General features: G+C 37.0%; 1 protein-coding gene across 2 annotated transcripts in view; it reads right to left on the bottom strand.

Annotated features, from left to right (window-relative positions):
• Positions 1-22883, bottom strand: part of arntl1a (aryl hydrocarbon receptor nuclear translocator-like 1a) — a 40353-nt gene extending 17470 nt beyond the window's left edge. The window contains exons 1-6 of one of the 2 annotated variants that reach the window (XM_040132629.1): positions 22760-22883; positions 13836-14016; positions 5881-5944; positions 3859-4006; positions 2024-2044; positions 1784-1816 (exon numbers count right to left, since the gene is read on the bottom strand). In XM_040132629.1, the coding sequence (XP_039988563.1) occupies positions 1784-1816; positions 2024-2044; positions 3859-4006; positions 5881-5926 (248 nt within the window). In that variant the 5' untranslated portion in view covers positions 5927-5944; positions 13836-14016; positions 22760-22883. The other variant, XM_040132630.1, reaches the window with a different exon arrangement.
• Positions 22884-24335: the final 1452 nt, after the last annotated feature.

Here is a 24335-nt window from a genome sequence, read left to right on the forward strand (position 1 = left end):
GGGGAATGTTTCAGAGAGGAAAATAAACTTCAGGGTTTGAGGTTTAAATGAATTGGACAGGAGGGAAAGGGTAAGTAAAGAGAAGGTGGAAAAGGGGGCCACAGCTAATCTCATAGGTTGGTTACAGAACCAACCTCATTTATTGGTTTAAACAGCATCAAAACATATGCATCGGGGATAATGCTCTGGGGTTATATTTGACTGTACAATCTGATGTAATACAAATATGACGAAGTTTGGATTAAACGTCCCCACATTCTTTCTCATTCATACAGTTACATAAAAGTGCTATAATGAGGAGAATTCACACCTAACCCAATGGCACTATACCCAGAAAACATTTCTTAACTTGCACAGACTAAAATCTACTGTATCTTGATTTTCTTGATGCGTACATTTTTTAAAAATGATCTTACAGTACATTTATATCAATTAGACTTTATGTTTGTGGTCTACCTCCCCCATTGTTCAGTTTCCCTTTAAAGAAGAAAAAAACAGAAAAAAAAACATTTTGCTTCGGTTTTTTAGATATCTGTTACTCATATCTGACACCAAACCAAAACAACATACTGTTCTTGAATACAATTTCACTGGTGATTGAAAAGGACCAACTGCCCTTTGGAGAAAAAACAATAAATAAAAATTTATTTATGAATTGATGTTTACAAAATCTAATAGCAGTATCTCTTTCCAGAAACAACAGGCCTCATTCACCAACATTTTTGTATATATATTTTGTATCCTTACTCTTAACAAAAAAACCAAATCTTTTTTCCATGAGTACAAGTCGGAGTGAACAAACAAGCTTAACTGCACGGACTTGTCATAAATAGCTAGTTTCAAATTGATTACTGTAACCAGTGCATGAATAATTGAACATTCCTTCCGAATCAATCACCACCACAATTTACACTCCCAAATTGGGCAGGGGTAGAACCTCTGGATGTGTGTGTGTGTTCACTGCTCACTGCTCCTAGTGTGTGTGTGCGTGTTCACTGCTCATAGACGGGTCAAAGGTCAAATTCCTGCGTGTTAGCCAACATACTTGGCTAATTATAAATAAAGGAAAATTATTCTGCACTGTTTAGATGTAAATCTAATTCACAAATCTCATTTTCAAACATATCACAAAGCTTACTCCAATCAGTACTTCAGAGGCTGGGACACACATAAGTAGAGGTAATAACGGAAGACCCTGTTAGTAGAAGTCAGCAGATGAAAACATATTTAGCAGTGTCAGCATGCTATTAAAAGAGCCCAGAAAACGCTAGGAAATGGTAAAATTTTACTATAGCTGTCGATGCTGTGTCATCAGACAGGCATACTGTGATACAAATTAAAAAGGAATGGTTTGACAAAGTTTTTGACATGAAGTTAGATACAAAACATGTCTTTCCAATGACACGTTTTGACTGACATGGCAACCAACCATAACTAAAATGGGAAGCGGTCAACTTCAAGTCAACTTCTCTGACCTTAAACTGAGGAATATTTATTGATGTGGTAAAATTGATGCAGCATATTTTTATTTAATGTGTTTATGTTGTCTTTATTTTCCTCTACTCAAATTTTCCACATCAAGTAGAATTAAATTAAGGTATGTTGACAAAAACAGTACGTTTTTTATGATTGGGTGAACCGACCCTTTTAGTTGAGTTTAACTGATTTCAAAGGATAACTAGTTCATTTCAGCAGCAGGGATAATGACAAACGTACAGAAAATAAAAAACATACTGAGGCTTTAAGCTCTAGCTTTGTCACCATGGCAATGATAGCCTCTTACCTTCCCAGTTTATCTTTGTCTGGGTCCATGTCACTAAGGAAGAAAAGACAGGAAATATTAGTTTCAAGGACGTAAGAGCGCATTCAAATAACCACAGTTCAGAAAAGGGGTTCACTGGGTTCAGTAGCTTTTTTTTTTAAGTCTATTCATTATTTCATGGTGCAAAATCAATTGTAGGTCTTTGGTATTTCAGATTGATTAATTAAACTTTTGCTTAATCTATAAAGTTGTTGAACTTACTCAAATGAGAAGCCATCAATTCTGCAAAAGAAACACAAATATATTAATCAGTTTCTGTCAGTGAGGTATCGAGAGATTATTTACAATGTGTAAAAGCAACACTGACTAAATATTTAATAGTACACATTTTTATAGGGACCGTGACAGAGCCTGCACAGTCAAAATGATTTTAAGATTAATTCAATAGGTTTTAAATGTCGGTTCTCCATAATCAGTCATGAAGTTAATGAGACCATAAATTATGAATGTGTTTCTGTTTACTGTGATAGTCAGTGAAACTGCCTTCTTTTTATTTTTATTTTCTTGTCATTTTTCTTAATTATTTCTTTCTTTCTCTCACTCTTTTTTCTCTCTCTCTTTCTTACTCTGGTAACACTTTACAATAAGGTACACAAAAATGTGAGTAGTTACTGAGGAACAAGTGAGGAAAGAATCAGGAATGACCCAATATTTAAGAATCATTAATGAGTACTTCATAAATAACTCCCAATTGAGGAATGCGTAGTAGTTAATAATGGTTTACTAGAAAACACACTGGGAGATACAATATTAATGAATCATTAGGTAATGAATAGTTCACAATTATCTGTGAAAGAGTAATGACCACTCTCTTCATAAGTTGTTCCTGATTAACTTGGAATCAGCCACTGAGCAGCACAAACTAGTAAAAACTCATTCATTACTCATTATTTAATTATAAGTTACTCTCTATGCATCTCTAAGTAGTGACACATCATATTGAATAGTTACTTAGTAGTCCCTCATTATTTCATTATCTGACCTTTACCTACCCTTTCTTTGTGCCCTAAATTAAAGTGATACATCGTACGAAGTAGTTACTGAGTAGTTTCACATCACGTCATCATTATCTTGCTATTACCAACCGTTTTTGTGCCCTTTAAAGTAAACTGATACATCATATGGAGTAGTTACTGAGTAGTCCCTCATTACTGTAAAGCACTTTGAGTGGTCGATAAGACTAGAAAAGGGCTATATAAGTGTAGTCCATTTAACATTACATCATCATTGTATCACAATAAGTTCCTTAACAACAAATCAGAGACAGTGGGTTTCCAAACAAGTATTTTAATCATAATATTCAAGCTACATATATATTAATATTCACATCCACGTTATTTTCTGATACATTAGTGATGATGACTTAAAAATATATGTAATAGACAGAATATCCTTATAAATAAACTATAACTTTATCAATGAAAACAAAGCACAAAAAAAGAATATCCAATGCTCAGGGAAGATGAAGCTTCATTCCACCACAGCATCACATCGCAGGTTGCTTTAGTTACAAAACTGCTTAACAGATAATTACAGATGACTGGGAGTTAGCATCATGCTACCTTACTAGAGCCGCAAGCCAGTTAATCAGTTCACTAATGATTAAGTAATGGGTAATGAATGAATAATGGGTAATGAGTAATGGGTAATGAATGAATCATTATTAGTTTGTGCCACTCAGCGGCTGATTCCAAGTTAATCAGGAACAATTATGAAGAAATTGGTTATTACTAAAGTGGTGAGTTATTAAGGAACTACTCATTAATGATTCATTAATTATCTGGTTCTTTCCTCACTTGTTCCTTGGTAACTACTCACATTTCTGTGTACCTCATTGTAAAGTATTGCCTTAACTCCTTTTTTTCTCTTTCCTCCTTTCATTTTCTCCAAACTGAATTTGTTCCCCTTGGTGCAGTTTGTTGCCTCTGTACCATTTTTTCTTTACTTTCTTTTCTTTGTTTCATTCTCATTGTCATTATTTCTTTCCCTCCTTCCTTCTTTTCTCCATTTTTGCCTCTCACTCCTGGTCTTCTTACTGGTAGTCGGTGGTACTGCCCTTCCTCTTGCGGGTATAGTCCATGCCAGGCGTGCTGATGGAGCTGGAGATGAGGTCGGTGGACCCGGGGGACATGAAGTCAGTCATTGTAGAAGAGATGTCCATCCTTTGGTCTGCCATCAGGTCATCTGCAAAGAAAAGACAAACACCTCTATTATTCAGCCGAACCATTCCTAACTGCCTTTTCTAAACACAGGTGTTTTGTAATAACTGACAATTGTATCCTTACTGTGGGCAGATAAAAGCATTTAGGAGCAGAAATAAAATAAATAGATTTGTTTAAAATTCTTAGAAAATGCATTCTTGACTTTTGTTTATGTGGCCACAAAGCATGAGGATGCCATTATCTGGCATCAACAGATAATGGACAAAGTTTACTTAACAAAATCATCTTTGTTGTAAAATTTCCACAGTGCAGACTGTTTCCATGGATATTAATTAAAGTGCACATGACTGGAACAAAATATAAACAGAAGGGACAGTCACCCTAAATGTAGCATGCATAAGTCAGCTACCTTAAATATGGAAACAAGCTTCTAATAACCAAGGTACATTCCTGGTTGAAATAATTGGCAAGCCAGAAACCCCAGAATGCAAAGTAACACATTTTGTATAATTAAAATATTTTAATAAAATGTCAAAGGTTACTGAACAAAAGAAAATTAAAAAAAACAACATTTATAGTAAAAAATTCAAACACAATATGTACCCCAGATACAATTATTGGCACCCTTCATTAATATTTGGTTGCAGAACCTTTGGCAACAATAACAGCCTGTAAACGTTTCCATCTAGAAGCTTCTTGCACCTGTCTGCTGCTAGTTTCCGCCACTGCTGTGTGTTCAAGCTCTTAAGACTGCAGGAAGTAATTTCTGTGATGGCACATTTCAGCTCTCTCCAAAGTTTTTCCAATGGGACTTTAGGTAGAACTCATTGCTGGCCAGTTTATAACAGTGTATCTTTTTCTTTTAACCCTTTCTTTTATGCTGCTGGATGTGCGCATTGGGTTGTTATCTTGCTGAAAAACCCAAGACATTCACCTCAAATCTAGTCTTCTGAGTGTATGGTACGGGCTGAAACTACCACTCCAGATGGCTCAAGGTCAGCCTGAAGTTCTTAAGATGTCTTGCTGGGTGTTTTTCTGCATTCCACAACCTTTGTAGGCTTCTCTCATTGAGTTTCTTTTTAGCACCATGTCCTGGAAGTGTCTTACAGTATTACAGCCGTGAAACGTCTTGATAACAAACTGTTGAAACGGTGGATTTCACAATCCTTGGTGATTGCCTTGTAGCCTTTGGAATTATGTTTTTTTAGAATACAATTTCTGATGCTCTCAGACAGGTCTCTTGTCTTCGCCATTGTGAAAAACAAAATGGAAACCATCAGCCCCTATTTATGCAGTAAACCATCATTCATTGGTTAATACAGGTAATGTGAACACTGAAAATAGAGCACAGGCACGTCTTATTTGTTTTTTATTTTGTTTGAGGAAGTAATTTAAATTCATCAAAAGGGTGCCAATATTTGTGTCAAGAGTACATTTTATGTCTGTAATTTTCATTTCATTATATGAAAACTTTATTTTGGTGTTGTTAAGTAACTTTGGACATTTTATTATAAATACTGTGATTATACAATATTGGTTAATTTGCTTTTATTTCTGAAGATATTCTAAATTCTGTTCTTAAAATTCAGAGGTGCCAATAATTTATGTGCAGGATTAGTCATGTTATTGACTGCAGGATTCTGTGACAAGAAATATCTGTGAAAGCTAATGGTCAAGATCAAAGCAGTCTTGATGGCGGTATCAGCAATTATGGGAGTTTCAGGTATGCATACAGTGGGGAAGATTTTTAGGGAGAAAGACTCTAAAAAAAAAAAATTCACTCTCTTTGAGAGAGCTGATACGTGGACATAAGGAAAAACAAGATAAAAGATATTCCTTAAGATGGGTCAAAACATCTGCTGTTGTAAAGCCAGAACATTATGAAGTCACACTCACCACAGATGTTCATCACTGCCTCTGTGTTAAAATCATCTCCTTCCATCCACTCTTGAGCCCTCAACTGTGAACATACAAAAACATAAAGTTTACAATTAACTGTCAGTGACAGCATGAGAGGAGTAATTCTGAAACTGTGCAAAGACTAAAGAAAAATTCAAGACATCGCAAGAAAACAAAGACACAGTTACAGTTGCCTGGACACATGCAGCAAACATCATGCCATCTAGGTTAAATGTGGAGGCAGAATAAACCGGAAGCCACTAATGTCTCATTAACTTCATGTATAGAAATACCGTATGTCACAGAAATCATTTCCCAACCAGATTTAGGTCAGACCATATCAGTTACATGAAATAAATAAATCTAATTTATTTATTTGATTATTTAACACGGACCATACAGATAAAAATTATAAAACATATAAAGATAAGTACTGCAACGGATATTCTGTACAGTTAGGTCCATAAGTATTTGTGACACAAGCCCACGGACGACAACTAAAGTGGATGATCGCAGAAAAACCCCTTCACAACATCTATCAAGATCAAAAACACTCTTGAGGAGCTAGGTGTATCATTTTCAAAGTCTAAAATCTAGAGACACCTTCATTAATATAACTACAGATGATTTACCACAGTGTGCGAACCACTGGTAACACTCAAGAATTGAAAGGCCAGATTAGGCTTCCTGGCATCCAACAATTGTGCAGCGTTTCCTCAACAGTTTTCTGTCTTGTAGTTTGCTAGCTCCGCGATGGAACGACCACTTGGTGTTGTGTTGTTAGTAAAGTTAAAACGACGACGACAAAAAATAAATAAATAAATAAAAAAAATAAAAAAGAATGGTTGGACGGTGCGTCCCGGTGGGCTGTGCTAGGAGCATAGTTGAGGGCACTGACTATATAATTGTAACTTCACAAATTTACAGAAGTCCTGTCGGCTCGTTTAAAGGCACAGTTTCTGAATATGGGCTGTGTGCATTTCTCCATGGATTGACTGTGGATACTTTCACAGTATTTATGAAGCGCCTAGGCCTGCTTTATAATCAAAAAAGACATGGAAATCTCACTTTCTACAATATGGGACCTTTAAGTACGAATACAGTCGTAGGTATATATTAGGCGAGTGAATCTCACAATTAAATCAAAGTTGTTAAGTGTTCACATCTTTGTTGTTATTTAAGTAATTGTTTTACTTGCATGGTGAAGACTAAGTTTTCATTGTGATTTTGAATCTGAATAATTGTGAGCCTTTTATTGAAAAAGAGAACTGACCAAAAGTAGTTCTGCACCTTTGAACTCTACAGTTACCATCTCCTGCCCCTCTGGTCTTTTTTTATTTTTATTATTATATTTTTGATGAATTAAGGGATTACATCGGGGGCGAGGGTCATTTATGTCCTTACAGGGGTTTCCCTACCATTACAAGACTTAGGCCCAGCGCCTTAGCATTTTTGCGCAGCGCCTAAACTGAATGAACAAAAATAACTATGCTGAGAGTTCACTACCATTCTGCGGAGACAAATGATACCATATTAGCCCTAATATAAGACAATATTTTTTTCTGAAACTTAGGCTTAAAAAAGTGAGGTTGTCTTATATTTCAGGACCAGACAAGTAAGTGTTAATTCATCATAACTTATATTTTTTTTTAATGGAGAGAGTACCAGTGTAACTACAGTCTTTCACTGAGTGTTGCATTATGGGTTGTTTGTAGCCTTATTATGCTGCTAGGCTAGTGAGTGTTTTCGAGTCCATCCATATTGAGTCTTTCAGAGATTATCAGCCTTAAAGTGTTTGGTTAGTCTAGTTTAACCTGCAGGAGTTTCTGATGGCTGGTGTAACATGTTTCGCTGTGACAGAGGAAATAAATTCATGACAAGTGAAAATTAGTTCTTAGCGTCTCCTGACATCTTTACTGCAGCAATAAACCCGGGATAAAATCTGTCAAGCAGCCAAGAATTACATCTGTCACAGATGATGAGCTCAAAAAGAGTCTGAAAAATGTTAATTGTACATACTTACATACATCCAACAGAACAAAACTTTTGGTGAGCAGCCTAACGCTGTTACATTGTCAGATGGATATGCGAGGGCTGAGAAAATTTAATTAAATCCGTTCACTATAAGTCTTATTTAACAATATTATTTTTTATGGTGCACAAGTGTGATCACTCTCAAAAATTTGATGGATTACTTCAGGACACAGCGCTCACTTCATCAGTGAGCATATTTGTTTGGCTATTCTCTCCCCGCTCTACCTCCTGTCACCACAAATGAAAACTGAAATATGAAAAATGAAAGTTTTCTAGTAAGGGTATCAAACTTGAGTTTAGAATCCAAAATGACAGCAAGAATTTCACTCACCTCTGGCATATCTTTTTACCACAATTTTATAGAGTAACCACAGATATTAAAGCTACATCCACCAAACCCACGTACATAAATACAGCCATCATGATACTTCTACTAAAACACCACAAAGACCAAATCCAACCTTCCAGTTACCGTCATCTCTCACTAATCGACATAAATTTAAAAACCATTAACCATCAGTCATCCCAATGTTACTCATCTCAGATCAAACAGGCTTTATCATCCATCAGATAACAGAATACTATTGAACTTAATCTTTAACAACAAAAACAAATCAAATCCATAATCATATCACTTGATGGCTAAAAGCATCTAATAAAGTATACTGGACATTTCTATTCAGAACCCTGCACAAGTTTGGTTCATCCATTGGATAAGAACACTATAAACTTGACCCAGGGCCACATGTGGCTCAGGAGGTAAAGCGGGTCATCCACTAACTGGAAGGTCGGTGATTCAATCCCCGGCTCCTCCAGTCCGCATGTTGAGAGGCAAAATACTGAAGCCCAAAATGCAATGTATCATCGGTGTGTGAGTGTGTATGTATAGATGTATGAATGTGTGTGTGACTGGGTGAGTGTGGCATATAGTGGAAAGAACTTTGAGTGGTTGATAAGGCTAGAAAACTGCTATATAAGTACAATCCATTAATCACAATTCTCTCCCATTCTCTCTTTATTTGACATCCTCATTTAACTGCTTGCAGCAATAATATAATATCAAGGAAAGCCACGACACCAATTCATAACATAAAATTACCCTTTCGCTTCTGATTTATTATTATATTTACAGGATCCCTACTTGTCCCTAGAGGAGACTTTCAACGTTATTAACATGTTTTCCATTATTTCAAATTACACCATAAACTGAGTAGTAAACCAACCAACCAACCAACCAACCAACCAACCAACCAACCAACCAACCAACCACACAACCAACCAACCAGCCAGCCAGCCAACCAGCCAACCAGCCAACCAACATGTGTCTCGGGATGCCTGGGATTCCGCAGCCCAAGTTTCCCCTCTCCCACTTCACACTGTCAGATAGCACATGATTTTAACACTGGACCAATCTCCCTTATTTCACTTAAAATAAAAAAATTACCCCAATGCTTGCCCCAATATTCAATACTTCCCACTTAACCTAGAGACAAATAATTTAAATCACTTGACTCCTTAACTACTCACTTCCATTGGAAAAACAAATAACCCAATTTTTTCTCTTAGCAAACAAAATAATAAATCACTATATGCCTTGGAAGTAAGGATGGGTCATGGTTTTGGAATTTCTGAATATTCATTAAACATTAAATTAAGTTAATACAACTATCGTCTTTATAGTAATACGGTTAGGTCCATAAGTATTTCGACAGTGACACAATTTTTGTAATTTTGCCCCTGTACACCACCACAATGGATATGAAACTAAGCATTGAAGATGTGATTGAAGTATAGACTTTCAGCTTTAATTCAAGGCGTTTAACAAAAATGTTGAATAAACCATTTAGGAATTACAGCCATTTTTATACATAGTTCCTCTTTTTCAGAGGCTTGAAACTAATTGGACAAACCAACACAATTATAAGTTTCATTTTTTAATACTTTGATGGACTGCATTAAGTCTGGAGCTCATGAACATCATCAAATGCTGAATTTCCTCCCTTGACATGCTTTGCCAGGCCTTTACTGCAGCCGAATTCAGTTGTTGCTTGTTTGTGGGTCTTTCTGCCCTCAATTTTGTCTTTTAAAAGATGTCTTTTGGTAGTACATTTTGGGTCATTATCCATCTGTACTGTGAAGCAGATGGATTCCTCAATAAACACCAGTGACCCAGTTTGATTGGCAGCCATACATGCCCATGCCATAACACTGCCTCCACCATGTTTGACAGATGATTTGGATAACGGACCGTTCCCTACTCCATACTCTTCTTTTCCCTTCATTCTGGTACAAGTTATTCTTGGTTTCATCTGTCCAAAGAATGTTGTTTCAGAACTGGACAGATTTTTTAGATGTTTTTCAGCAAAGTCAAATCTAGCCTCTCTGTTCGTGAGTGTTACCAGTGGTTTGAACCTTGTGGTAAATCATCTGTATTTACATTCATCATTGTATACTTTTACAATGATACGCCTGCGTCCTCGAGTGTTCTTGACCTGCCTAGATGTTCTGAAGGGTTTTTCTTCACCAAGGAAAGAATTCTGCCATTATCCACTTTAATTGTCTTCCATCGTCGTCCAGGCCTTTTGGTGTTCCTGAGCTCGCCAGTGCATTCCTTCTTTTTAAAAATGTACCAAAATGTTAATTTGGCCACTCCAAAAGTTTCTATTATCTGTCTGATAGGTTTCTTTTGTTTTTTCAGCCTAATGATGGCCTACTTCATTTGAATCAACATCTCTTTGCACCACAAATTGAGAGTTCTCATGAACAGCTACCGAATGCAAATTCAACACTTGGAATCAACTCCAGACCTTTTATTTGCCTAATTTCTAATGAAATAATGAGGGAACAAGACAAGTGTCTATCAATAAAATAGTCTTGATAGAAAATATCAAGGTGGGGCGAATACTTTGAATCCCGAATAGTGTTTTGGCCTGAAATGCCCATCCCTAGTTGTAAACACCAAACTTACAACATTACTTTGTGGCAAGTCAACTACAATATTCAGTGAAATGGTTTCTAAATGACAATTACAATAACCCATTCATAGAATTACAACAAAATCAATATAAAGACATCTCAATCGCAAATGTTGCCTTCCTACCAGAACCAATCAAGAAACAGAATTACTGCAAGAACAATTCAGTCTCCTGAGAGCCTGGTGAACAGCTACAATAAATAAATAAATAAATAAAATAAAAATTTTAAAAAAAGTCACTAAATCTTCGCTAACACCACGTAGATACACCCTAATCTGGCACAATCCCTAATTTTAACTACACAACACCCCTGTTCATTTTTCTCTCACAGAGGATTGGCCTGTACATGTCTTCAGGCCTGGAGTCTTATCAAACCTTCGAAATCTGAGAAAGACCTGACCATTTGTAGTCGAGTTACAACTTCTTGTTCCACAGTGAGCATACAATTTGCTGAATCTGCACAACGCCATTTGATGAAAACTCAAAAGTCTCTACTTTCACTATTTAGCATCATCAAGGTCGTAAGACTTTGCTGACCAAATATGAGGTGGATCTGGTTAACCTGCTAGGAGCAGAGGTATTAGTAATTTGTTGCCAGTAGGTTGTATTAATTAAGTAGATGTCGCCATGGACATCTGTTCAACAAAAACTCAAAAGCTTTGCAATTTAGCATCACGAAGGTCCACGTATGATATTGATCTCATTAATACTCTATGAGTTTGTTAAAATACAATGTCTGTAAATGGCAAAAACTGCACCAAAATTGCCCAGTGAATTCTAAATAGCTGACTTCCTGTTGTGTGTCAATCATGGCACCACAAGACTTTATTTTAAGTCTTAGGATGTTACATGTACCAACCGAATTTCATACATCTGGGTGAAATGTACCATGAGGGCTACTTTTTATGAAATTTTGCAGGGGTGCTATCGAGCCATTTAGCCCAACCCAATCCGGAGACCCACGTCAGATATCAATTTCTGCCACTTCTGATGTATGTGCTAGGTTTCGTGAGTTTACGCCTCCCAAGCACCTCAACAACAGCGTCCTGTCTCATGGTGAAACATCGAAATTGCCAGGGCAACACATTTCAATGAAAACTCAAAAGTTTGTGGTCAAGCCACTAGGAGGATTACATCAAAGTATAAAAGATGTAATTTCCTGTTGACAAGAAGTGATGCTATAACTGAATATTGGCATGTAGACGTCTTCAGGCCAGGACTCTTATCAAACGTGAATTCTAATTCTAATTTGGTGGTTGTGACGAGTCATGTGTTCCAATTCCCAAATTTTATCCTAGAAAAGTATTTAAATTAAGCTGTGGTATTTTCTCAACTGAATCTGACAAACTTCTTAACCACTTTCTGAGACACTGACAACTGCTTAAGAGTCAGTTAGAGAGCTAGTTTAGTTGTTGGGTTAATTTAGTTTATTATAAAGGGCTAACGCTGCTACAAATTTTAGATTATTCTGCCACTTATTTTCTTGATTAAGCAATCATTTAGTCCATAAAATATCGGAAAACAGTGAAAAATTCCCGTCACAATTTCTCAAAGCCAAAGGTGATGTCATCAAAATGTCCAAAGAGCAGAAATACACTTTTGAGAAGATGGAACAATCAAATGTTTGGCATTTTTGCAATCAATTATCAAAATATTTATCAGTTGATCGATCTAATAGTTACAGCTTTATATAGGGCAAAGTTTAGTTAAGTGACTGACTGGCCACATTTAGTAAAGAACCTTGGACATATAAATTAATTGGCATTAATTGTGTAGTAATCCAATACTCAGATTTCTTGTTGACTGAACCCCTTTCAACCAAATAGTTCCATGAATTAAGGTGTCACGAGAACTTAACTTGGGGACTTGTTAGTTCTCCAGATTGCTGCTCCTTCTCTGTCACGCTTACACACAGTCTCACTCTTGCTCATTACGTTGCTCTTTTTAGACTAACTGGGAAATCAAACAACATAACTTAGTATTTAATGTTAATAAACATTACAAGAAATGCATGCCCCTCATCTTAATATAGATCCAAGAGGCTTCAAATGCTTGTTCATTGTGCGAATGATACTATAAACAAACTGTAGCAGCTACAAGACTTACGTTTGACCTATTTGCAAAGTTCAGCACCACAAACTTCACCCTGATAGTTCCAGGGTCAATGATTAACTCTACCTACCAGAGCGGGGACTTTCTGGAGGCTAAGTACAATGGCAGAGGAACTAAATTTAGACCCTTTTTCCCCTGAAAAACACAGGTAAGGCTCCCAGGAACTACTGGACTTCCTAAATTGGTTCCTGGGTTCCTAACAAGGGGAAACAGGCTATAAAAATTCTACAAAATTTGTGCCTGAATGCTGGAATAACCAAGTATCATTTCTATAAACACTTTTTTAGCAGATATCGATCTAATGACTGAATCTAAACACATTGTTGATTTGACAAATATTCAGAGTTACCTGCCATACTAGAGCCTGATGGATGAATCAACATAAAGGTCCCAACTTGCAAGTGTTGGTAAATACAAGCCAGCAGCAGGGATTAACAAAAATTAACTTTCATGCCTTGTCAGATTGAGATTTACTGATGCATAATGGAGATGGAAATGTACCTACAAAGTCCCTGGTGGGCAATACGTTCCAAACTTGCAGACTCTCCAAATCCAACCTGCTGTCACAATGTTATTTCTTTTACAGGATATTTAATGTTTTCAGGAAATGCTAGGTATCATTATATACCCATATTTCTTAGTAAAGTAGGAACAGACAAGGCAGGAAGAAAAAGTATTAAAAATGTAGGTCCTTGTGTTTTTCTGTTAATGTAGTTAACTCAGTGACAGTTCCCATGTATCAGACTGATGCATATGATCAGCTAGCTCCTTGGCTCAAATTCATCTCCATTAAATATGAGTGAGAACATCCTGCACATGGAGAACAGTTACCTGGATAGGAACCTGGAACAGGCCTCCTGGATGGGCCCGGTATCGTCTGGATCAGTCTGGTCTGCTCGGTTCAGATCTGGTCTAGTTTTGATTCAGCCTGACCTAGTTTCATCCAGTTTGATGTGGCCAGCCTAGCCCAATATGAATTGATCCTTAAGCAGCTGGTACAAACCGTCAACCTCTGGAGAGAAATGAGAAAACTGTCAAGTTCAAATCTAATCTTTAAACCTTAGCATATAAACAAAATAGATCAGAAAAAATTAACAAGACAATCACACTGTTCAGATGACAAAACTTGATTAAAAGCAATATGTGCAACACGAGAAACAAGAGACCTGAAAAATGTCATAACTGAATCTGGGTAAGTGGATGATATCCTAAAGCTCCATGTACATATGAAAGCAAAACGCACAATTTCTTTATTCTGTTTTAACTTGACGCAACCTGAATTTGCGTGGTTGCTGTTCAATTTAAACACCTCAAATCTTACTAACAATTTCCAAATAAGTTGTAACTCGATACCCCTGCTATTAATGAACACTATAATGGCAAAAGAAACCCTGATCTTGGAAACGTGTGAATAAGGTTTAAATAACCTCATAATCTAAAGTAGCTCTAAATTAGAAGACTTAGCCTAAACATTTTTCCTTTGTAGTCTTATTTTTGAAGATTGCTGGCTCCAACAGCACCTGAGGTACTGCACTGCTGACAGCTCAGCTGGATCTGCAAACAGTGATTGCCATACCAGAGGTCAGAGTATGTGTTAGTTGAGGATTTCCTGAGCCCCACTGGTAGTTACTGTCACATTTTCCATTCTAGCATGACACGTATGCAGTTTACAATGATAATGTTGGCAGAGTAACCATTAAAAATTATTACTAATTTTTGAAACAATGGATCCTTGATTTTAGATGAAGGAAGTCAAAAGCAGACTCATTTTCAGCCACTGCCGATCAATTTTCCCAGTTGCAATGATAATTGTCGCCTTTATCAGCTGTAGCTAGCTAGTTAATTAGGCCATTGTAAGCTCCATGAGCTGGTTGGAAATGCCCTCTCTGGCTGACTTGTTAATTTTTCCAGCTTACTCATTTTAAAATCAGTCTTAAATATACAGTTCAAGGTCCCAGGCAAGTACCGGTAGTAATCATATTATTGCTATGGGAAGGAAAAATGTATGATCAAATAGTTTGTTCTAAGATAACCTTGTTTATCTGTTTAGCTTTCAAACTTAATATTTTAAAACAGTACATTATCAAATTAACCGTTACATGGTGAAAATTTAAGATGAGGACTAATCAATGTGTTTGACAAACATAATGCTATCTCAGGTAATGTTGGCTGGAGTTTCTGAAGTGTAAACTTTGAAAATCCAATAAAGAGCAAGACAGAGCCACTAAAAGTGAGCCTGGCCTCTGATACCATCGAGGACCAGCGTCCATATATTAGTGCTGTCAAAATGGGCCAAAATTAGCGTTTGATTATTCCTTCTTAAAAAAAAAAAAAAAAACCACATAGGTGCAAACATACTTTTTGTATGTAGTAAGCAAGTTAGCCAGACATGCTAACATTCGCAGCTGATATTTGAACTAATGACCACACTGTTTAAGACATCCCTTACAATTACTACTACTTCACACCACTTTAACATGTGGAGAAATACAAAGCTTGACAGGCCCGCTGCGCCTAGTTACGGTTGCCAAGCTATAACTGGACTATTGTTGTTTAGATAGAGGTGAAACAAATAGTCAACAGGAGTAGCGCTTCCTGATGTGTGAATTCGAGTTTGGTGTTAATAATGTATGAGTTAGAAAAGTAAGGGTCATATTTCCATAAACTATTTGTTTAAATGTGAAAATGTGTCAGGTTGTTTTATTGTCTGTCTTCAGATGAAAATGTAGTATTAGTATTAGTAGTAGTAGTAGTAGTAGTAGTACAACAATGTATACGATGTGCAGCCATGGTATATCAAGTGCATGCATCAGTTTGCTAGTCAGACAATCAGGAGACTGTTATCAATAAAATAAAATAAAAACTTCAAAACAAGTAAACAATCTTGCACTCTTAATCATGTAATAACAGAATTTAAAAGGATAAAGCAAATGACAACTCAATAGAAAAACCAGTCTGAAACTGTGACCAATTCCTGAAAGGGTTCCGAAAAAACACGTTGGTGGCCACTTAAATGTTTAATGTGCAATGACAACAAATTGCAAAGCTCAAGAAGCACTGTGTAAGTAGCAGGCAGCAGACTAATAGGTCAGAGGAGGCTTGGTGAGCTCTTTTACTGAGACAAAGATCTGAGCTAGAAGGGGATAACCACTATGTCATGACTGAACACTGAAAGGAACTGGTGCTGGAGTGGAAACTGGGTAAGCCAGTCTCTATGGTCTCAAACCAGCCAGCCTCAATTTCCATCCACCACCTACTACTACTACTTCGTCAGTGAGTCAGCATGCCAATCAGATTTGTTCCTCTGTTCTACACTCTACACCTACTCAGACAATAAGGAAACAGCCAGCAAAACTGTTGTAGCAGGTCAGCCATTCAATTTCCCAAATCACAAACACTTCCAACTTGACCAGTGATCGAAATAGTGAAGATTTTATCGATACCAATGTTGATGCCAATACTACTACTGATTCCAAAATTTTGCAAATTAGGAAGAGATATAAAATGGTAAATGGACTGCACATAAAGCTTTTCTAGTCTTACAGACCACTCAAAGCGCTTTATACTACATGCCACATTCAACCAATCACACACATTCATAAAATGTTTTTTTCTATACACACACACACACACACACACACACACACACACACGTACACGTATATACATACACATAGTTGCATTCAGAAATATTCAACCCCCTCACCTCAGACATTATAGTGTTGTGGATGAAAGATAATGACAATAAATGACAAAAAACCTCATTAAACAACAAAAATTTTTTATTGATAAATATTTGAGTTATTTTGACAACAGAAATTGACTTAATTTTAAAGTTCAAATGAAAAATGTAACTCTTAACGCATTTGCATGTGAAGTATTATTCAACCCCTAGCTTCAGTGCTTTGTGGCGCATTCCTTTAGCTTTTATAACTTCTAACATTTTCGGTAAGTGCTGACAAGTTTCTTACACCTCTCCATCAGAATCTCCCCCCATTCTTCACTTGCAAAAGCCTCTAGCTCAGTGATGTTTGATGGCTTCTGTGCTGCAACTGCCTTCTTTAAATTCCACCAAATATTTTCAATCGGATTTAAATCTGGTGGCTAAAACGGACACTCTAGGACTTTCCAGGATCTTTTTCTCAACCAAGCTTTGGTTGAGTTTGAGGTTGTACTTGGGATCATTGTCTTGCTGGAAAGTCCAATGATCACCAAGGTTTAATTTGTCAACAGAAGGCATCACGTTCCTCTTTAAAATGGCCTGGTATTTCTGGGAATCCATGATGCAAGGTACACAATCACGATTGCCAGTTCCTGCCACAGAAAAACAGCCCCACATCATCAATGACCCACCTCCATGCTTGCCCGTGGGGATGGTATTGTTCTGATCATAAGCCTGGCCTTTCGCACGCCAGACATACCGCTGGTCCATATGTCCAAACAGTTCCAGTTTAGTTTCATCAGTCCATAGAACTGTCTCCCAAAACTCTGTAGTCTTATCCAAATTCCTTCTGGCATATTCTAGTCGACTTTTGATGTTCCTTGCGTCTTGGAGTCCGGCCATGAAGTCCTTGTTTATTCAGTACACGTCTTATTGTTGCCACTGAAGGACTTGTACCAGCCTTCATCAGGTCATCCTGTAGGTGTCTTGCAGTCACACGGGGGTTTCTCTTAGTTGTTCTGACTAAGTTGCTAAGGGTCCTTGATGAAATGTTGGGCTTTCTTCCACAGCCAGGCAGGTTTGGAGCTGTTCCATAAGTTTTAAACTTCCTTATAATGCTCCCAATGGTATCTCTTGGAATATTAAATTTTTTGGAAATCTTCAGGTGTGATGAAATAATCTCCTCTCTCAGCTTTTGTGGAAGCTCCTTTGTCTTTCTCATAATTGCAACTCACCTTGAATACCTTCATGGGTGGGGTTTATATATGCATCAAAGCTGATGCAAATGAAGGATCATTATAGAGTTCCCAAATGCTTAATTATGTTTCAACTCCACTTTAGGCCATAAAAACTATCAGACAGCTTTGAAAACAACAATATTATGTAGGGTTGAATAATGATGACATGGCTGTCTTAACAAAATATACTGTTACACAGAAATTTTACATTATGCATTTTCTGTGTTGATTTTATGTATCACTCAACTCATGAAGAAGTCATCCAAAGAAGAATCTTGCGCTTTAAGAAACCTTTAATAGATAAATCCTTAAAATCTTTGGGGGGGTTGAATATTTCTGAGTGCCACTGCATATACATATTTATATACATATACACATATGCATATACATATTTATATACATACACACATATGCATATTTATATACATACAAAGAGATGCATACATATTTATATACATACAAATTTATATACATGTGCATACATATATACATATGTATACATATATACATATTCGTAAATACACACACACACACACACACACACACACACACACACACACACACACACACACACACACACACACGTGAGGTGTAGACTTTCAGCTTCAGTACAAGGAGATTAAAATATTTAAATATTGCATCAAATGTTTAGGAATCACCGCCAGTTTTATACATAGTCCCTCAATTTCAGGGGCTCAAAAGTAAATGGACTACCCAGCATAATTATACACACAAGGATTATTTTTAATACTTGGATGAAAATCCTTTGGAGTCAGTGACTGGCTGAAGTCTGGAAACCATGAACATCACCAAATGCTGAATTTCCTCCCTTGACATGCTTTGCCAGGCCTTTACTGCAGCTGCCTTCAGTTGCTGCTTGTTTGGGGGTCTTTTTGCTTTCAGTTTTGTCTTCAGTAAGTGAAAAGCATGCTCTTTTGGATTGAGGTTAGGTGACTGACTTAGCCATTGGACAATATTCCATTTCTTTGCCTTGAGAAGCTCTTGGGTTGCTTTGGCAGTATGTTTTGGGCCACTATCTATCAGTACTGTGAAGAACAGTCCAATGGGTTTTGCAGCATTTGGCTGAATGTGAGCAGATAGTGTAGCCCTATACACTTCAGTATTCATTCTGCTACTTCTATCAGCAGTCACATCATCAATAAACACCAGTGACCCAGTTCTATTGGCAGCCATATATGCCCATGTCAAAACACTGCCTCCACCATGTTTGACAGATGATGGGGTATGCTTCCTTTCCTTCTCCATACTCTTCCCTTCCCATCATTCCGGAAAATTGTGTCACTGTCCAAATTATGTTATGTATCTAACTGTATGTGGCTGGAGCCAGCTTCTAACTAACTTAGTTCTGCACAAAGACTGTAGACAGAGTAAACAGAGAGCATGGCTCTGACCGCAGACAACAAAATCCACCCTAGAGCACCTCTAAAACTCACAAATTTATGCATTGTATCTGGTTTGTTTAATCTGTACAAAATCCAAAATGTAGAAAAGATCATTTGTGTAAGGAATTCCTTTCCCAAGACCAGTTGCCAGGCCATCGGGGTCTCCAGGAAGCTGCTGGTCCCAATACAGTTTTTTTCTCATGCAAGTGAGAAAAACCAGCACCAAAAAAGAAAATAATAAAAAAAATAACAAGTAATGAATAAAATATAAAACGTTTCCTTTAAAAACACTCTCAGGAAATCAATGCAGCCCATTTTATTTTTCTGTTTAAAAGCATTTTTAGGCATCAGCCCTTTTCATTGATACAAGAAAGAGCAATCTATAAGGGTTTATTTTGACCATTTGGTAAATAACAACATGGGCCTCCAAATCCAAGATACATCACCACAGGTGTTTTCGCTATCTTGCTGGATTAGAAGTCCTCTCAAGACTTTGTGGACATGTACAGACTGCACTTAGACCAGGTACTTGCCTTGTGCAAGTTCAGTCTGATTGAAGTTGTAGATTTAAAACTTATGGAATGCTGTTAGTCAGCTAGCCATGCTTACTCCCAGAGTTTATGCTCATAACCCTGTTCATGCTATTTCCTGCCCTCCCTGCTTTTACTATCATGGAAGTAACTTCCTCCTTGCGGAATCTGGTCTGCCAGCAGTTCATCGACTAGTACATTGACTTTGGTTGTCTAAAGTAAATCCCTGCACAGCTTCACAACATCAACATGGGCAAGTTAATGTCTCATGAGCTAGAATCATTAAACACACCAGTGTGGATTTGCAGGGCTTCTCATTAATAACTCACATAATTAACTTGCCTTTGTATAAATTTAAGACCCACTTGCGATGTTTTCTGGGAAGAGCCAACACCTGTTGTTTTTCACTACCATCTAAAAATAAACGCGCATTTTGTATTCCGGTAGGGCTGACCAGAAGCCTCAAAGTTTCAACCGATGCCATGGTATTCGACATCCAAATCAGTATATGAATGCTATGGGGTTTTTTCAAGTATTGTTGTTATATATACACACACTACAGGATCAATTCCAAATAGCCCATGAAATAAGAGATAGTAATCCAACATTATTCATTATGCACCACATTAACTATTAGTTATTCTCAGACAAGGACGTTTAATCTTAATGATAGTTTTGTCTATCACAACTCTCATCTAACGTTACCAGCACTGATGCTGGGACAGTGACATGTGACCACATGAGAGGCTCAAAAGTTACAACAACAGTAGCAGGATGCTGAAGTGTCAGATATGCCAAAGGAAATTCTACGAATTTGGGAAATCAACTGAAAACTGTTAGCAACAGCTTTGCCATTGCTGATGTTATTGATACCTGCATGCTGACAAAGTATAACATTGAAGTCTGATTTTTGTCATTGTCTCTCTTTGCAAATCAACCCCAGCCCTCTCACCCCCCTCGAAGCTTCAAACCCCAAAAATAAAAATAGGACAGCCCTATATTCCAGAAACATTTAATATTAAAATCAACCACTGATCATTAACATGGCTGACAGTCATTCAAAAAACTTTACAACTCTGGTAGTGGTCACTGAGCTGAGCAAAACAGACAGAAAGCTTCAATCACAATATTTTGAATAAATACCTCAGTATCCATAATTTGGCGAGAGAAAACTATGAGACACAATCATTCGTAGTAACAGGTGGATAGGACCGGAAAAGAACTTCATTTCATTACACAAAAAGAATCTAATACGTTCAGAAAATAGCATAGCCATTATGAGACCAGAAAAGGAGATCATTTAAATGTAATCAAATAAAAATAATAATCGAAATCACCTGGCTCTGGGTATCCCAATATCAAATCATCTAATACTGTCACCAAAACTCTTGGATACACCATATATTGCTACTGATAGCAAAGTGTGCTCCATTGGGTTTTCTGCATGATTCACCGAGTTTCCAAACTGGAAGAAAAATATCGTCATATTCATGATGAGGCAGACCATCTGTATAGAAGTTGCTAAATTTAATTAAAACAAATCAACCTTTTTTTGTTTCCCTTAAATTTTTTCCATTATACTGACCTTTGCATTATTTTTTTTCATTGAACACTTTCCTTACAGAAATGACTGGTTTGCTTGTCTTCATGATCAACACCTGGTTAACTACAGCCCTGCTGAATCATCACAACAAACTTGTGTTATCAAAATGCCTTTGTGTCAACATATCAGTATTGATAAGCAATAATGTAGGTTGCTACCTCTCTACATGCAAAAATAACAACACTTGTCATTCCAAGTCTGAAGTTCACAGCAGATACTGTACTTGTCATGAAAACGTTAATACATAAACTACTGATAACACTACTGTTGAGGAAGACTTATGAGAAAGAAATTAACAGGCATGAGAAGAAAAACATTGCCAAACAAAGTTGCACATTTAAGAATCCAACCAATATAAAAGGCAACTAAAAACTCTCAAAATAAAAATAAAAACAACAGTCACTGTAAACTGTTAATCAACAATTAACAGATTTTTTTGACGCAAAGGATCCCCAAACAACAACATTAAGTCACAATGAAAGGCAACCATTCCTCATCCTGCCAGAGACCTCGAGGAACCCTTCTCATGAAAACCCTTTGCTCCTTGAGCTAAATTTTGGGATCTCTTTCTGATAATCATCCAACAAAAGGCAGCGTTTTTGCCTGGTGCACGATGTAACCAAATCCCAAAGGCCAAAATCGTGACCATCTTTTCGGAACCACTGCGGAGACTGCAGAAATCGAGCGGTCGCCACATTTCCAGCACCAATGCCAACACCGTGTCACGATATTTCATAACCAATCATGAGCCCACTGTCTCGAAACAGCTATGGTCTCAGTATGGGTTGCAACCACACGTTACTGTGTTAACCGAAGAAATATGGGGGCTTTGAAGTTATTGCAACAGGATGGATGCTGTTGAAGAAACCGTGTGCCAGATACCCACCAAGGCCTGTTTACATAGCTGCCGTGCTAGCATCGGATAGCACTGTTAACTTATTCGCTCGCACGTCGGTGATGTTTAGTTAACTTTTAACAAGCATACGGACCGGCACTTACCAATGCACGAGCTTTCTCAAAGACCTGGTAATGGCTGACAACAGTTAAAGCTGACGTGGTTTACTGGGGACGGTTTCCCTACCTTTTATCCCTAACGGCAGTCCCGTTGCCTAATATTAGCATACAGCTGCTAGCTAAGGAACGCTAACTGTAAAGACTTGACCAGCGAGCTTAACGTCCCTCCTCCTGCTCTAGAAAACCACACTGACATGACCACGGCGATGGGAAAACATCGACGACATTCATCATGAATTAAACCCCACAAAAGTCACTGAGATGCAATATCGATTACCCATAGGCTTGTTTTCACTGTATACTTACAATAGGTCCACTGAGATTAGTCTATCCATTGAAAGCCAATGGGTAATATGTAACAGCAACCCACACAGCTGTGACATAAACGAATCTCGATCGGTGACCCAGTTTCTCTTCACCGTCATGCCTGTCGGACCACTAACCTAGTTTTTCAACCAATGGCGTTTGTTCTGCCGCCGTAGGTGTCCCTCCAGCCAATCAGACACTAATCAAATATGATAGACATGCAACCTGACCAATGACAGCTGGGGTAGAACGGAATGCAAAGGCTACTTGCGTGTGTCTATGAAGAACAATGTATTATGTACCTAATTGCTTTATCCTGTATTTTGATGATTCAAATTAATTTATGTTTAACCCGTCTCTTTACTGACTTATATTAAATAAGGACAATATGAGACATTGAATATAAAAGGCTAAAAATCTATACATTTAAAACATATTTATTATTATTAATATTATTATTATTATTATTAATTATTATTTTATTATATATTAAATTGTAGTGTTTTGTAAGATTACTCAGTCAGTGTAACAATTTGAGATAAAATGCATTTATTAAGTGTTGTCACTCCTTTATTCAGATTCTTCCTTTAATTTGTCACTTGAATATACTGTATAAAAGCAGGTGAAGTTAACTTTTGATTGTTATTTATTATGATTGTAATAGTATGTTACTATGATAACAAGTAACACCTCAATTGTCTGCATCAAGTTCTAGCTACAATTGTCTACTCTGTAAGCTACATTTACGCCTCCTACTGGTCACATTTCTACCTCCTCTACTGTCCAAACATGAAAACCCACAGTAAATACTGTAACTTTATAGTGTAATTTAGAAGGTCAAATGTGTACATGTGATTGCTGTGATTTTTTTTCTTTTCTATTGATAACTGAGAAATACAGTACACATGGAACAGAAATAAACACTATGCAGGCATACATAGTCATATTTACCCATTAGGAGGCCCTGTGGCAAAATATGAGTCATCTGCCATTACTGACTCCTGTTTGTGGTCATTTTTAAAACACAGATTTATACACAATGTAAGTTTTGATACAAGGATCCTCTAAGAAAACAAATAGAAAAGACACACAATAATGCAGAGCATCATTTGATTTGATATTGTACTTCTGCAGTATACAGTATATTTAACAACAAATATGTAACTAATCAAATTAGCACAAACCAACTGGGTGTACCAAATATATAATATTTAAAGTCTGGTTTCCAGGAAAGTTGCTCACTTTGCCCTGTAGGTTATCCAGGTCCCAGCTGAGAAAAAGACAGGAAAATATTAGAAAATACTATAGGGAAGCAGGTAGTTATAAGAAAACTGTGGATTTATTTGCTTTCCTGGTAAATTTAACTGGGTCATTTTTTTTATTTTAGGAAGAGAGGTCTGATATAGCCACCTTGCCTCCTAATTTATACAATGTGGCACCACATTCAGGGAGGCAAAAAAAATACCTACTGGCTGATACTATACATCACCGACAACATTAAACTAAAAAAACTGGTCTGTATTTTGTCAGGTTTGGTATGAGATAACAGTACGTTTATTTATTATTAAAGTCCATG

Source organism: Xiphias gladius, chromosome 8 (genome assembly GCF_016859285.1).
Source record: "Xiphias gladius isolate SHS-SW01 ecotype Sanya breed wild chromosome 8, ASM1685928v1, whole genome shotgun sequence".
NCBI lineage: Eukaryota > Metazoa > Chordata > Actinopteri > Istiophoriformes > Xiphiidae > Xiphias > Xiphias gladius.